At 41.5% G+C, this 16318-nt stretch overlaps 1 protein-coding gene across 4 annotated transcripts in view; it reads left to right on the forward strand.

Annotated features, from left to right (window-relative positions):
- VPS13D (vacuolar protein sorting 13 homolog D) overlaps window positions 1-16318 on the forward strand; it is a 242401-nt gene that overhangs the window by 58344 nt on the left and 167739 nt on the right. For all 4 annotated transcript variants that reach the window (XM_067720898.1, XM_067720908.1, XM_067720916.1 and 1 more), the window contains exons 26-31: window positions 115-337; window positions 2898-3108; window positions 9109-9280; window positions 9464-9576; window positions 11451-11663; window positions 14909-15174. In XM_067720898.1, the coding sequence (XP_067576999.1) occupies window positions 115-337; window positions 2898-3108; window positions 9109-9280; window positions 9464-9576; window positions 11451-11663; window positions 14909-15174 (1198 nt within the window). The remainder of the gene's footprint in view (window positions 1-114; window positions 338-2897; window positions 3109-9108; window positions 9281-9463; window positions 9577-11450; window positions 11664-14908; window positions 15175-16318) is intronic.

Here is a 16318-nt window from a genome sequence, read left to right on the forward strand (position 1 = left end):
GGTACCAAGTGGTGTAGAGTCTTTGAAGAGTCCAGGGACTGGGATGGGACTTCCAGGATAGTAGGTACAGTCAGTCCCATTCCTGCCTTCTAGTTTTCTTCTGTTTCTTCCCAGGAGTCTGTGCCTTCAGCTTCTCCAACTGGTACTCCCAAACACAGTGTGAGGAAAATGACAAGCATGGAGGACCCGAAAGGGACCCATTCCGAGGGGCTGTTCATGATGCCTCCTGTTGGAATGAGTCTGGGCAGCCTGAAGAGCGAGTTTGTGCCAAGTACTTCAACCAAGCAGCAAGGGCAGCAAGCCACACCCTCTGTTGGTCAGGTTTCCAGGAGTCCAGGTAAAAGAGGAGAGAGGAGCTGCATGATGAAGGTGGGCAAATGCATGAGACCATTGGAGGAACCTAAGGGGGGGGAATGTATCCCGTACAAGCAGATGCCCACAAAGTGGTAGCATGTCTTCAGTGATAATCCGATTTTGATATTGATTTAGAAGGCTTAAGAACATTAGGATGTAGATTTAACATTGGGCGACTTCTAGAGTAGGGTTAAATTGGTTAAGACAGTGTAAATAAAGAGATTTAGATTGTCCGTTAGGACTTATATGTCAAAACAGTTGCCACCAGATGGTGAGTATAACTAGAACAGTTCCTGCATCCTTAGACACATCCTTGCAAGTCACTATTTAATTCTAGAAAAATAAAAAAGAACTCTGAAAAAAATATTAGTGTGAATTAGGTAACAGAAGAAATACTATGAGTGAAGTTTTTGAAAGACATGAACTGCCCAGTTATTGGGCTCTTCTCTAGAATTTGACAACTAGCCATTCCAGATGCAAGCCTAATTTTGGCCTTTTGGTTTTCTGGATGGGTGATGGATTGGATAAGTGAAGTGTCGCTCCAAGGAGTGTGGGAAGCAGAATATGATTAGCCCCAAAAATCAGTGGATGAAAATCAGTCCACTATGATTGGACTTGGAGAAATGTGGGACGCTAGCTGAGGGAGGCTGCTGAACGTCTTTTGTTAGATAGATGCAAGGAATGGTTAACTCCTTGTAGTACCTTGTAGTCCCAGAGGTGAGAGCAAAGTGGTTTATGGTTACATTGCTGATTAAAGGAGATTATTGTAGTCATCAGTAAAAGACTGGGTATTGAACACTCACTACGTGCCAGACGTTGTGGCACATTCTTTCATCAATTTTTGCGTTTTATCCTCATGATATAGAGTTTTATTTTTATCCCCATTTTATAGATGAAGAGGCAGAGGCTTAGAGAGATTAAGTAACTTGACCATAGTTTTGTAGATGTAGATGGTAAATGGTAGAGTTGGACTATGAATTTAGGTAGTCTGACCCCAGAACCTGCAGTCTTAACCTACATGATATTGCCTACCAGTCTCCAGTCTACATATGCATAACAAATGCATACAGCACGGGGTGGGGTGGGGCTGGGTGCACACATAGGGCCACTCAATACACGTCTTCTGTTGCTGTTGTTGTCCTGGTGACAATGATGATTAGGAATAAGGCCAATTTTACATATATTTAGAAGCCTGTAAGAAGTGATTCGGGATGTTTTATAGAAAGATCTCTTTCCTGACAATATTTCTCCTCCTGATTTGCAGTTTGTTTCTGGAATTCTATATGTGATTAAGATTTGGTTAAGGTAGTGGTTTTCAAACTGCTTCTGTATATCCCTGGGATTCCATGACAACCCTAGCAAATCTCTGAAGCCCTTTCTTTGTTCCCATCCCTTTTCCCCTTCTGCCACACCAGCTCCATTTTTGTCTACTTCACATATTTATCGATGCAGTAACAAGGCAAGAACTAATTCAATTAGTGCCTGCCTAATCCAGGTGTTAACAATGTTTTGTTCTCCTATATATTAACACGCTATGTTCTCCTGTATAGTAACATGCTATTAGACATAGTTCCTGCCATGATGTGAATGATATGAGAAAGCCATTAAATAAGCTTTATATTGACAGATTAAGATAATCTTAATCTAAATATTGCCAGATTAAGATAAATGTTATGGGAGAGACAGAATGGTGTAAAGCGAAAGAACAGGACCCAGTTGAGACGAGAGGAGGGTATGCTGTGGGTAAGACTGTTCAGACAGCAAGGAGCCTGGCATGTGGGGGAAACAAAGGCCAGTGAGCCCGAGACTTCATGGGCAAGGTAGAGAATGGCTTGAGATGAGGTTGGAAAAGTAGGCAGTGGGCTTAGGCAGGGCTTTACGGGGATTTAGGGGAGTTTCACAGAAAGAACTTTGCATTAAACAAAGCCATCAAAGTATATAAAGGAAGAGAATGTTTTGGTCCCACTTATTTTTTTAAGGATTACTAAGGTATTTTTGTGAGCAGAATGGTTTTGTGAGGGCAGACTGGAATTGTATAGGTATATTGGAGGGGAGTTTATGGTGGTCTAGGCAAGAATGGAGGTGGTTTGGATTAGATCAGTGCTGGTGGAAATGGTTACATGTGATGTTTGTTTGGAAAAAAGAATTTTGCTGCTGGAAAATTTGTAAACCTTTGGGTAACATTATCTCTACATGAGACCCCTGTGGGATCTCCTTGGGAGGGAGCATATTAAGTACTTTTCGTCAGAAGCCCTTTAGCCTCAGTTAGTGTCTCGGGACAGCAATGAGACGCTGAGGGGACGTGGCACAGTATGTGCTTGCATGCAGGTGGTGGGCAGGAGATGTCCAACATGCGGAGCATTGTGGACGGAGGTCTTGGTGCCAGAGTGGAGACTTCTGGTCACCCAGCTTTCTGACACAGGCAGTGCTAAACATTTTCCAAAGAGAAAATGAACTTTCTTTTGGCTTTTTAGTTTTATTCTGGTCCAGCCCTTTCTGGGTCCCATTTTCTTCATTGTCTCTCTTTCCTTGGGTCTGTGTAGAAGACCACGTCTGCCTGCTAGATTGCATTGTCGTCGATCTACAAGACATGGACATCTTTGCTGCAGAGAGACACCCACGAGAGTATACTAAGGCCTCGGAAGACAGTAGTGGAGACCTGATCTTCTCCTCCTATTTTGTGCGACAGACAGGAGGAAGCCTCTTGACTGAGCCTTGTAGATTGAAATTGCAGGTGGAAAGGAACTTGGACAAGTGAGTGGTTTATATTCAAATAACTGTCTGTTGTAAGTAGAATCGTAATAACTTGGAAATCAATGCTATTAAGTCTGGAAGGGCATAGGTATTCACTTATTTTTTCATCTATGTAACAAATATATATTGAGTCCCTACTATCTGCTAGACATGAGGGCTCCTGTGATGAAAGAAAAATCTTCTGCCGTCACGGAGCTTACGTTTTGTTGAGGGATATAGGAAGGTAAGTATATGATTCTAACTTAGTGTTTGATTCAGTGTTATAAACTGTGTTGTAGGATTGTAGTAGGTGCCTTGGAAACAAAGAGGAAGGGACATGAATTTAGCATGGATTTTGATGGGAGTAGGGAGGTAGTGATGGCAGGGAAGGTATTTGGAAGAAGTGACATTGGATTCTATGTTTCAAATACAATAGATTCTGGACCTGCTATTGCTGTTTACCCTGGAGCTCCATTTAATGAGAATAATTGTTTAGATGCTATTTTGCCCATTTCACTCTATTAAGCCTTCTGAAAGTACTACATAAAGACTGATGAACTGACTCTAATTTACCTTTTAATTGGCTTCAAAACACAGGATGCTTAATATCTGTAGTTTAGAGCATGGCTTCAGTTGTCATTAGTTCCACATCTGGCTGGGAAACTTACTGAAAAGAAACATTCCCGACCCCACCTGAGACCAGCAGAACCTGACTCTCAGGGCCTAGCCTCAGGTGTGTATTAAAAAGGTCCTCGGGCTTCCTTGGTGGCGCAGTGGTTGAGAGTCCACCTGCTGATGCAGGGGACACGGATTCGTGCCCCGGTCCGGGAAGACCCCACATGCCGCGGAGCGGCTGGACCCGTGAGCCATGGCCGCTGAGCCTGCGCGTCCGGAGCCTGTTCCCCGCAACGGGAGACGCCACAGCAGTGAGAGGCCCATGTACCGCAAAGAAAAAAAAAAAAAGAAAAAAAAAAAGGTCCTCTGGTGGCGCTTATGCTCGCCTGGCCCCTGTACCTGGACTGGGACTGCTGGTTACAGTGTATGATGCCTTTCAGTTTGGAGCACTAATTTTGGAGAAAGCAGCAACATTTGCATCTTAACTTCACGGAAAGATGAGGCATGGCTGTAAAGTAATGAAAGAGATTTTCATTTGTAGCATTTTCAAAAGCAGTGTCACTACTTTTCCAGGGTGTCATTTTAATCCCTCTTTGGCTACTCTCTTTGCAGTTCTTGGGCTTGGGCAAGTCATTTAATATCACTGTTTGGTTTCTCTCTGGATTAATGATACAGTTTAGCCGCTCTCACTGAGATTTTTGTGTTTCATTCTTACTTGTTATTCAAGTGCTCCCTGGCTGGCTTTCAGTTATGGTTGGCATGGGCTGTATTTTATTTTACTGGCTTAGAAGTCTTAAGAGGAGCTTCACTATTTAGAAATCAAACACTTTGTTTTCTTTTCAAGTAAAGCTTTCCAAAAAAAAATGTGCTTTACTACTCTGTTTATCTAAACTTTACCCACTTCCATCAGTGTTTATGTGCAGATAATTATACCCTGTTAGCCCAGATAGAAGGTGATGACTGAACACAAGGTATTCTATCAGCTTCTCACAGCACAGACACGGGAACTCAGAGGTTCTTGGTAATCCTTTCCAGCTTTTCTTTGTTGATTGCGTGACTAGTCTTTTTTCACCTTATATGTAGGTTTTTCTCCATAGACAAAGTAGTTTTTTGTATTCCTCTTCCACTTCAAATCCTAACCCTCTACTTTATATACTCAGCATAGTGTCTGCAGGATCTGCGATGCCCACTTCACCTCTAGGAGGGTAGAGAAAAAGCTCTTCAGTGTTGGGATGAGGTATCTTCCCCCCACCCAGGCATTTTCAACTTCACTCCTGCCCATCTCAGCTGAAATGAGTGACTGATTCAGGTTTTATCCTAATGTCCCATCTGGGCTCATTATGAAACACTGGTTCTGCCTTTAGTTATCACTAAATGAATAAAGAGCTTGTCACCTTTTCTTTTTCATCAAAATATAGTTGTACAATATTATGTTAATTTCAGCTATACTACATAGTGATCAGACATTTGCACACATTATCAAATGATCACCACTATGAACATAGTAACAGTCTGTTTCCATACAAAGTTATTATAGTGTTATTGACCGTATTCCTCATGCTGTATAGCAGCGGTCCCCAACCTTTTTGGCACCAGGGACCAGTTTCGTGGAAGACACTTTTTCCACAGACCTGGGTAGGGGGCGGTTTTGGGATGATTCAAGTGTATTACATTTATTGTGCACTTTATTATTATTACATATTAATACATAATGAAATAATTATACAACTCACCATAATGCAGAATCAGCGTGAGCCCTGAGCTTGTTTTCAGTTGCCACTCACTGGTAGGGTTTTGATATGAGTCTGCAAGCAATTGATTTATTATGGTCTCTGTGCAGTCATACTTCTCTGCTAATGATAATCTGTGTTTGCAGCTGCTCCCCAGTGCTAGCATCACTGCCTCAGCTCTACCTCAGGTCATCAGGCATTAGATTCTTTTTTTTGAATTTTATTTTATTTATTTTTTTATATAGCAGGTCCTTATTAGTTATCCGTTTTATACATATCAGTGTATACATGTCAATCCCAATCTCCCAGTTCATCACACCTCCCCCCCTGCCACTTTCCCCCGCTGGTGTCCATACGTTTGTTCTCTACATCTGTGTCTCAGTTTATGCCTTGCAAACAGGTTCGTCTGTACAATTTTTCTAGGTTCCACATATATGCATTAATATACGATATTTGTTTTTCTCTTTCTGACTTACTTCACTCTGTATGACAGTCTCTAGATCCCTCCATGTCTCTACAAATGACCCAATTTCGTTCCTTTTTATGGCTGAGTAATATTCCATTGTATATATGTGCCACATCTTCTTTATCCATTCGTCTGTTGATGGGCATTTAGGTTGCTTCCATGACCTGGCTATTGTAAATAGTGCTGCAGTGAACATTGGGGTACATGTGTCCTCTTGAATTATGGTTTTCTCTGGGTATATGCCCAGTAGTGGGATTGCTGGGTCATATGGTAATTCTATTTTTAGTTTTTTACGGAACCTCCATACTGTTCTCCATAGTGGCTGTATCAATTTACATCCCCACCAACAGTGCAAGAGAGTTCCCTTTTCTCCACACCCTCTCCAGCATTTGTTGTTTGTAGATTTTGATGATGCCCATTCTAACTGGTGTGAGGTGATCCCTCATTGTAGTTTTGATTTGCATTTCTCTAATAATTGGTGATGTTGAGCATCTTTCCATGTGCTTTTTGGCCATCTGTATGTCTTCTTTGGAGAAATGTCTATTTAGGTCTTCTGCCCATTTTTGGATTGGGTTGTTTGTTTTTTTAATATTGAGCTGCATGAACTGTTTATATATTTTGGAGATTAATCCTTTGTTCATTGATTTGTTGGCAGATATTTTCTCCCATTCTGAGGGTTGTCTTTTCTTCTTGTTTCTGGTTTCCTTTGCTGTGCAAAAGCTTTTAAGTTTCATTAGGTCCCATTTGTTTATTGTTGTTTTTATTTCCATTACTCTAGGAGGTGGATCAAGAAAGATCTTGCTGTGATTTATGTCAGAGTGTTCTTCCTGTGTTTTCCTCTAAGAGTTTTATAGTGTCCAGTCTTACATTTAGGTCTCTATAAACTCCATTTTGAGTTTATTTTTGTGTATGGTGTTAGGGAGTGTTCTAATTTCATTCTTTTACATGTAGCTGTCCAGTTTTCCCAGCACCACTTATTGAAGAGACTGTCTTTTCTCCATTGTATATCCTTGCCTTCTTTGTCATAGATTAGTTGACCATAGGTGCGTGGGTTTATCTCTGGGCTTTCTGTCCTGTTCCATTGATCTATATTTCTGTTTTTGTGCCAGTACCATACTGTCTTGATTACTGTAGCTTTGTAGTATAGTCTGAAGTCAGGGAGTCTGATTCCTCCAGCTCCGTTTTTTCCCCTCAAGACTGCTTTGGCTATTTGGGGTCTTTTGTCTCCATACAAATTTTAAGATTTTTTGGTTCTAGATCTGTAAAAAATGCCATTGGTAATTTGATAGGGATTGCATTGGATCTGTAGATTGCTTTGGGTAGTATAGTCATTTTCATAATATTGATTCTTCCAATCCAAGAACATGGTATATCTCTCCATCTGTTTGTATCATCCTTAATTTCTTTCATTAGTGTCTTACAGTTTTCTGCATACAGGTCTTTTGTCTTGTTAGGTTGGTTTATTCCTAGGTATTTTATTCTTTTTGTTGCAGTGGTAAATGGGAGTGTTTCCTTAATTTCTCTTTCAGATTTTTCATCATTAGTGTATAGGAATGCAAGAGATTTCTGTTCATTAATTTTGTATCCTGCAACTTTACCAAATTCATTGATTAGCTCTGGTAGTTTTCTGGTGGCATCTTTAGGATTCTCTGTGTAAAAGTATCCGGTCATCTGCAAACAGTGACAGTTTTACTTGTTCTTTTCCTATTTCTTTTTCTTCTTTGAAACTATGTTGAACAATAGTGGCAAGAGTGGACATCCTTGTCTTGTTCCTGATCTTAGAGGAAATGCTTCCAGTTTTTCACCATTGAGAATGATGTTTGCTGTGGGTTTGTCGTATATGGCCTTTATTATGTTGAGGTAGGTTCTCTCTGCTCACTTTCTGGAGAGTTTTTATCATAAATGGGTGTTGTATTTTGTCAGAAGCTTTTTCTGCATCTATTGAAATGATCATATGGTTTTTGCTTTTTCAATTTGTTAATATGGTGTATCACATTGATTGATTTGCATATATTGAAGAATCCTTGCATCCCTGGGGTAAATCCCACTTGATCATGGTGTATGATCCTTTTAATGTGTTGTTGGATTCTCTTTGCTAGTATTTTGTTGAGGATTTTTGCATCTATATTCATCAGTGATATTGGTCCGTAATTTTCTTTTTTTGTAGTATCTTTGTCTTGTTTTGGTATCAGGGTGATGGTGGCCTCATAGAATGAGTTTGGGAGAGTTCCTTCCTCTGCAATTTTTTGGAAGAGTTTGAGAAGGATGGGTGTTAGCTCTTCTCTAAATGTTTGACAGAATTCGCCTGTGAAGCCATCTGGTCCTGGGCTTTGGTTTGTTAGAAGATTTTTAATCACAGTTTCGATTTCATTCCTTGTGATTGGTCTGTTCATATTTTCTATTTCTTCCTGGTTCAGTCTTGGAAGGTTGTGCCTTTCTAAAAATTTGTCCCTTTCTTCCAGGTTGTCCATTTTAGATTCTCACAAGGAGTGCGCAACCTAGATCCCTCGTGTGCACAGTTCACAGTAGGGTTCACGCTCCTGTGAGAATCTAGTGTCGCAGCTGATGTGACAGGAGCTGGAGCTCAGGTGGTAATGCGAGCGATGGGGAGCGGCTGTAAATGCAGATGAAGCTTCACTCGCTCACCCACCGCTCACCTCCTGCTGTGTGGCCCGGTTCCTAACAGGCCGTGGACCGGTACCAGTCTGTGGCCCGGGGGGGTTGGAGACCCCTGCTATATCGTACATCCCCATGACTTGTTTATTTTATAGCTGGAGGTTTGTACCACTTTACCCCCTTCACCTGTGTTTGCCCCAGCCCCCACCCCTCTGTTCTTTGTACCTGTGAGTGTGTTTCCCTTCTGTTTTGTCATCTTTTTTTTTTTTATTGCTTTCCCAGCTGTAATGTTTAAGCTATTTCTGAGTCTCATGAGATTTTTCTTTATTAATAGATTACTTAGTTAACTCAGATTGGGGACTTTCTAAATGTATATTTTGGGAGAAAAGTGGCCTTTTGTAGCTGACGCATGACACTCACGTTATACTAACTTGCTTCGTGTGGACCCACATGAAATTTTTGTCATTGGAAGTTGTAAATTAATTGGTTGATAATGTAGGTGGGTATATGTTAGCACTTATATTTGGGTGTGAGCTATGTCAACATTAAGTTAGTGATTTGTTTGTGAAAGTGACCTTTTTTCTTTTTCCATAGAGAAATAAGTCATACTGTGCCAGATATATCTATCCATGGCAATCTCTCCTCAGTCCACTGCTCTCTGGATTTGTACAAATACAGGCTGATCCGGGGTTTATTGGAGAACAACCTTGGAGAGCCCATAGAGGAATTCCTGCGGCCTTATGATTTACAGGACCCAAGCATTCATGTGAGTATGATGTTAGGTTCCTCCGTAACTCTCGTGGTCTCAGCTGATGGTCATACTGGGTATCTGTTCCTCGAAGTTACCTGGGGAAAGAAGATGGAACCACGAGTGAATTAGGCTTCATGACATCGACCCCATTTTTAGATTGGCATCGACTATGAATTGATCAGCATTTTCCTCTTCCAGACTGTTCTGAGCGGAGAAGTGTACACGTGCATGAGTTTCCTCATTGATATGGTAAATGTAAGTCTGGAGCTGAAAGATCCAAAAGGAAAAGAAGGTGCTGGGTCCTTAGCCAGGTATGGCTTTAATTATAGTGTTTTACTGTTAGTAATGGTAATACAAATAACACACACATTGTCCTTTGACGTAGAACAGAGGTCGCAGAGTGGTGGTTCACAGCTAAATGAAGATGCTTTTTGTTGGTCTGCGCAGTGCTTTTTTTTTTTTTTTTTTTTTTGGGCGGTACACGGGCCTCCCACTGCTGTGGCCTCTCCCGTTGTGGAGCGCAGGCTCAGTGGCCATGGCTCATGGGCCCAGCCGCTCCGCGGCATGTGGGATCTTCCCGGACCGGGACACAAACCTGTGTCCCCTGCATCGGCAGGCAGACTCTCAACCACTGCGCCACCAGGGAAGCCCCGCAGTGCTTTTTAAAAGTTTAAATTCATCAGTCTCTATCAGTCAAGATAGTTGAGGTTAGGCTGTAGTAAAGGCACTCCAAAATACCAGTGACTTAGAACAGTGACGATGTTTTTTTCTCCTCGTGTTTCATGTCTGTTATGGGTCTTGGGCTGCTCTGCTCACTCTAGTTACTCTGACTGACAGCAGTTTGTTGTGCCAGCAAGAAAAACAATAGCCCTGGAGTGGTCTTGAATGGCAGTGGAATCCCTGGTAAACCCCGTGGGGCTAGAACGTGGTCCCACAGGAGCGCAAAGGAGTCAGGAGGTAGTTTTGCTGTGTGTCTGCATGGGGGAGCCCCAGAGCTATCTGGAGCAGCAGTGATGACTGCCTAACTGGCCAACATTTGAAAACTGGGGAATTGCACATAAAAAGTCTGGATTTCAGCTTTTGAAAAATTAGAAGCTTTGGCAGTACTGGGCCCGTGTTCTCAATTGGAAGCATCTGGAAACTGAGTAACAACTTGGGCAGCCTTTAGATAAGGCATGTGCTTACCCAGCAGTTCACTAATTTATGTCATTTTCTTGGTTAGTGTAGGCCAGGAATTTGCGATTACTGGTATAAAACCCTCAAGAGTGCATTGTATTTTCACACTTGATAATCTTTTCATTTTCATCTCTTGACAGCCATGGAAAGTTGAGCAGATATTACTCCTGTTTTCCAGATAGAGTTTTTGACTAGTGTAAGGTCAATCATATGGCTGGAAAAGTGGTTCAGTATTTGAAAACAGGACTTCAAGTCTAGTAATTTTTCCATGGAAGCACTCTATCTTCTATTTTGTATTTCCCTTAAAAATTCATTCAGGCCCGTATCTAATTCAGCTGATCAGAACATGGTATGGTGGAGCTGGGGTCCCAGATTGATTACCTTGTGAGCCAGCAGTTTTTTCTGATGACTGGTTATGCCCTTAGCTTTTTTTCCAATGTGGAGTAATTCTGTATGGATTGCCCATTGCAGCTTTCTCTGTTATTAAAACAGTGGCAGTTCCAGATTGCATTTTCTGTTGTTGCATCAGCTGCATTATTTCTATGTATGAAAAGTATTTGTTGTGGCAGTTCCCAGTAAACTTTAGTGGTCTTATGTAAAAATTCAGCCGATTCTGGAGAGAGAATCTTCCACGCAGGCTAGGAGTTGACAGATGAAGGACTAAAGGGACCCTTATTATCCCTTGGGGATTATCACAAATATATAGTGTTACTAAACTGAGGTGAGAAATGAGAACGCTAGTGAACCAAGTGTATAATAAATACGTGGTATTGTTGTTCCTCACGAAGTTCCTACGGACAAGAGCATCTCCTTGGAAATGGAAGGTGAGACACAAGGCAAAGTGACACTAGATCCATTTTGTGGCCGCTGTTAAAATCTGTGACAGATCTCAGAGTGAGAGTTATTCTTCATAGAACTTAGGCATATTTATGATTTTGTTCTTTTATCTTAAATGTACATAATTTTGTAAAATGGAAGCGTTCAACATCTTGTCTGCTTTCTCCCTTAGATTTGACTTCAAGAAATGTAAACTGCTCTATGAGAGCTTTTCCAACCAAACGAAGTCCGTTAACTTGGTTTCCCATTCCATGATGGCTTTTGACACCCGCTATGCTGGGCAGAAGACCAGTCCTGGCATGACAAACGTATTCACCTGTATCTTTCAGCCCTCTAAGAACAGCAGCACTACCCAAGGATCCATTCAGATCGAACTGCATTTCAGGTAGGGGATCCAGACCCTGACTTTGCCTTCCTTTATCAGGACATTTCCTTCTGTGGACATTGGGCCAAGACCACGTCGGCTTTCGAACATCAAAGGAGCAAGGAATCAGTGGGAAGATAAATAGATAATGGCTTATCAGTGCAGCACACCGTATATTAGTATTCCTGTAACCATGCAGTTTCATTTATTGGCCAAAAGATGTCTCTGTTGTCTTAAAAAAAAGTTGTTTAGAATTAAACCAGATTCTTAAAATTAAGCAGCTGTAGACTGTTTTAATATGTAAAGTGACTTGGGGAAGGAAGAAATTGTGCTTATGTAAGAGGAAAATAAAAGTCTTTTGGTCTATAGAAATAGCAGAAGCGAAAGTGGTTTTGACTTGCATTATTGATTTGTTCATGCAAGTCTTAATGACTGACTTCTCCATGTAAAAAGAGCTTTAGCCTCTTTGAACTAGATTATGTTTTTCTTCCTGGTATTATGGGAGGCAGTGTTGTGTGTAGAAAGAGCCCATGTTTGCGGATCGTATAGCTGGGCTCAAACCTCGCTCTACCACTTTCTAGTAATGCATCCAAGGACAAGTTCCTTCATCTCTTTCAGCTGCATTTTCATCTTCTATGAAATAGGAAAGAATAACTGTGCCCACCTGACCCACCTCATGCATAGGGTGGAGGTAGTGCTTAAGATATTCTGGCATATACCACTTGGCACAGATGGGAGCTGTTGTGATGATTCCTGATGTAGCTTGTGTTATTTGATGAAACACTACTGTTAAGATTTTATGACTAGGTGGGCCTATACTGGAAAACTGAAAAATTATGTCTGATCGATAGAGATTCAAAAGGAGACCTTTGGAACTGATGTTGGTTTCATTCTCTTAGTGCTTAATGTTACCAGATAAATTGTAAATATAAACCAGTAAGTAAGAAGGCTGGGAAAAACATCTTGGTTAGGCAAAAAAGGAAAAAAAAATTATCAAGATTGTTCTTATATTTGTATGTTTAAATATGTCTGACATTTCAGCGTGCTGTTCAGTGAATTCCTCGGGGTTGAGGTTTTTTTTAGGGCGGGGTCGCTATCTCCATATGCCTTTAGGAAGTCTAGCAAAGTAGATATTTAAACTTCTGCATGAACTTTAAAAAAGTTCAGTAATAAGAATGCTAGTTGCCTCTTACTGAGCTGCACCATGGGCCAGGCACTTTACCCACCTTTAACTTAATTCTCACAAGTCTGTCCAGTGGGTCACTTCTTCCCTGTTTTACGGATACCGATATAGAAGCTTGGAGGGGGTTAAATAACTCTTCTAAGATCACACAGCCAGTGAATGAAGTAGTCAGAGCTGAGACTTGGGCTTGGGCCTCTGATTTCAAAGCCCGTGTCTTTTCTAACACTTGTCAGGCCTACCACCTTTTAGTGATTGGCCTGACTGTAGTCAGATGATAAGCTGGCTGTGATTTGCAGTTCCTTTGTTTGAAGATGATGTTTATTTGAACAGAGGGCTTGCATGTATTGCTCTTTGGTGCATCTGCAGAAACAGTTTCCTTTTGGGTTTGCTTTGCTGTTGATCTGGCTTCCTAAATATCATCTAGTTGTCCCACTTATCATATTTTTAATGTAGAAGGAGCCTTAAAATGTTGATATATTTATATACTGAAGGTGTATAATTTCTTGGAGGCTAGTAATAAAGTCCTACACCTTGGCTCTTGCTAACAGAAATACCATTGTTAGTGATAGGGTTAAAATGTTCTCTTGATTGGAACTTTTGAACGCCTTCTGTGTCTCAAGAAGAATTGCTCTTCTGTTGGGAATTTGTGTGTCAAATATAAATCACTTCACAGTGTTTAAAGCCTTGAAATATTTTCCAGAAAAGGGATCAGACACACTTTGACTTTTCCAGTTAGTTCATAGCTCTGACGATCTGTGTTCAAAATGGGGTGGAAAAATTTTACTGAGGGCAACATTTTTTCTCTATTACAAAAGGGTAAAGTGTTTCTGTGAAAAATGCTGTGTCTGTATGAAGGAGACATGCACCATTGTGCCCTTTTTCTAGAGGCAGTGAGCCAGGTTTAGGAGAAATAAGAGCCTAGAGAGGCCAGCCTTAAAAATATCTCCAAATCAGCTTTTCCTGAATAGAAGCCCCTTTTAGGACTGGGAAGCAGGTATGTGAAGCAGAGCCCCAGAAGTGATTTTGGGCTCATAGAACAAAGTTCAACCCAGAAAACTCTATAGGGGTGTCCCTAGCCCATCCCTCTTCTATCTTACCCATCTCTGCCTGCTGATATACTAACAGGGCCTGGATAAGCCCCTGACCGCACCATGGTTTGAGGCCAGGCCTGAGAGTCCTCCTTGGACTATAATTCTATATTTCACCCCAAATATAGAATTTGGGATAATGAGGACAACAAAACTAATACTCTCTCCCCTTCTCCCGCATCTCTACTTCTAGGGCACTTGGGGTTACACCCACAGTTAATGTAATCTTATCTGTCTACCTTCTTTGGCTGAAAGATATGGGCTTTCAGGCCGGTTCCAGCTAGAAAAACCATTTCATACTAGTATGTAAATTGGATGTTTATAAAGAAGTGATCCTAGACATCAGAGAAAGAGTGCCTCATTGATCTTCTAGAAACAGCCTGTAGGGAAGGGAACTGACATTTTTCGAACCTGTTATGTGCCCGGTGCTTTATCTCTTACAGTGTTATTATTTCTCAGTTTATAAGTGGCGAAGCAGGCTCAGAGAAGGTAGGTGGCTTACCCAAGATAACACAGCTTATAAGTGACAAGATTTAAGCCTGCGCTCTTCCTACTACACCGGCATTTCTCAGCCTCAGCGCTGGTGACATTGTGGGTTAGAACATTCCGTGTTGTGGAGCCTCTCCTGTACGTTGTGGGATGTTTAGCCTCGTCCCTGACTTCTGCCCACCAGATGCCTAGATGCCTGTAGGAACCCCTTCAGTTGTGGCAAAAATGTCTCCAGGGGACAGAATCACCCCGGTTGGGAACTGCTGGACGACACGCACTCTATTGCTTTCTTACAGCGTATTCCTTTTTGTTGAAGAATCTGACTGACTTCTGAAAACATACACTGAATATTTTATTAAACCCGGATTCAGAGTTTATTGATACTCAAAGTTCAGTTTAGAAAATGCTGGAGTACCACCTGCCCCAATTGAGTCACATATTTGCAAGTTAATGAAATATCATATTTCTCTTTTCCTATTTTATTTTTATGATCTTCCTTCTTGCAGGTCTACAAAGGATTCCTCCTGTTTCACAGTAGTTCTCAACAATCTCCGTGTGTTTCTCATATTTGACTGGCTACTGTTAGTGCACGATTTTCTCCACACCCCCAGTGATATTAAGAAGCAAACTAAAGTTACTCCTTCACGCCACCGTAACTCTAGCAGTGAATCTGCTGTAATTCCCAAAACCGTGAAAAGTGGAGTAGTTACCAAGCGGTCTTCCCTTCCTGTGTCTACTGAAAAGCACCTGGAGGTCAAGGTCAATGTAACAGGTAAGTATATGTAGTTGTGAGTCACTGATTCTTAGTTTGGATATTAGGCTCCATATGTGTCTTACAGGATGACTTTTCTGTTGCCTCTGCATTTTGACACGAGCACTCTTACACATTTGCGTCCTTTGCAGACCAACAGGTGTCAAAGTTCCTGACCTCCGTTTTCAGGTGGGATTGCCTGGCCCACACTGAGCTGACCCACACTGGGCTTCAGGATCTAGTCCCTCTCCTCTGCTGCCCTAATGCATATGCCTGGCCTGAATACCCACCTGGGCAGTGGTCTTTTTTCCCAATGTTAAATCTGGCTTCAATTTTCTGTTTGATCTCTAGGGCCTCAGCAGTTGTACCTTACAGAGTTTAAGCAAAGGTGGTATGTGAACATCTCAGTGTAGAAGATAAATAAGTGAGGGGATTGTTACTTTCTTTACAAAAAGAATATTTTCCTTTACAAGCAGATTTACTACAGTTTTTGTTAACTAGTAGACTCTTACAGTACATCTGTACATAAGATGTACTGTACTAAGATATACTATTTATTGTTCTGTCTGTGATATACCCTATCTACTGCTCAGTGGTTTGGAAGAAGCTGGAGAGCACACTGCACTTGAAGTGGATTTAGTTTCAAAAGTTCAATTTATACATGTTTTTTGATGAAAACGAAAAGTAAATTTGCCATGTACAGATGAATAGAAAACTGTCTGTTTCTACTAATTAAAAAAAGTCTACGTTAAATTAGTCCACATTCTTTGTAAACAACTTAAACAGCTACATAGATGACCTAGTGCTTTATGCTGCCTAGCCAACATTAGTATCTGAATCCACTTCCTGGGATTTTTAAAACAAGTCGTCATTTGACGAGGGAGCTTCTGAATGTCTGTTCTGCCTCCCAGGAGACCTAGCTTAAAACTATATGCTAAAGAGAGAAACTGCATCCCAGTCTTTTCTGCCTGTGCAGTGCTCTGTCAGCTCAGCTGTGGCTGGCCAGATACAGAGAACTTGTTCGGGGTGGGAGTGAAGCGAGTGTCGGCAGGCGTCCTGCAGAACGCACCTTTCTGGCCGATGTGTCAGCCCCCGCCCAGTAAACGTGCTGCCTGGTTTGCGACAGCCTGCTGCTTTCCACCTCACAGCTTTGGCTTAGTTGACA

The sequence above is a fragment of the Pseudorca crassidens genome, chromosome 2 (assembly GCF_039906515.1).
Source record: "Pseudorca crassidens isolate mPseCra1 chromosome 2, mPseCra1.hap1, whole genome shotgun sequence".
In the NCBI taxonomy this organism is placed as follows: Eukaryota; Metazoa; Chordata; class Mammalia; order Artiodactyla; family Delphinidae; genus Pseudorca; species Pseudorca crassidens.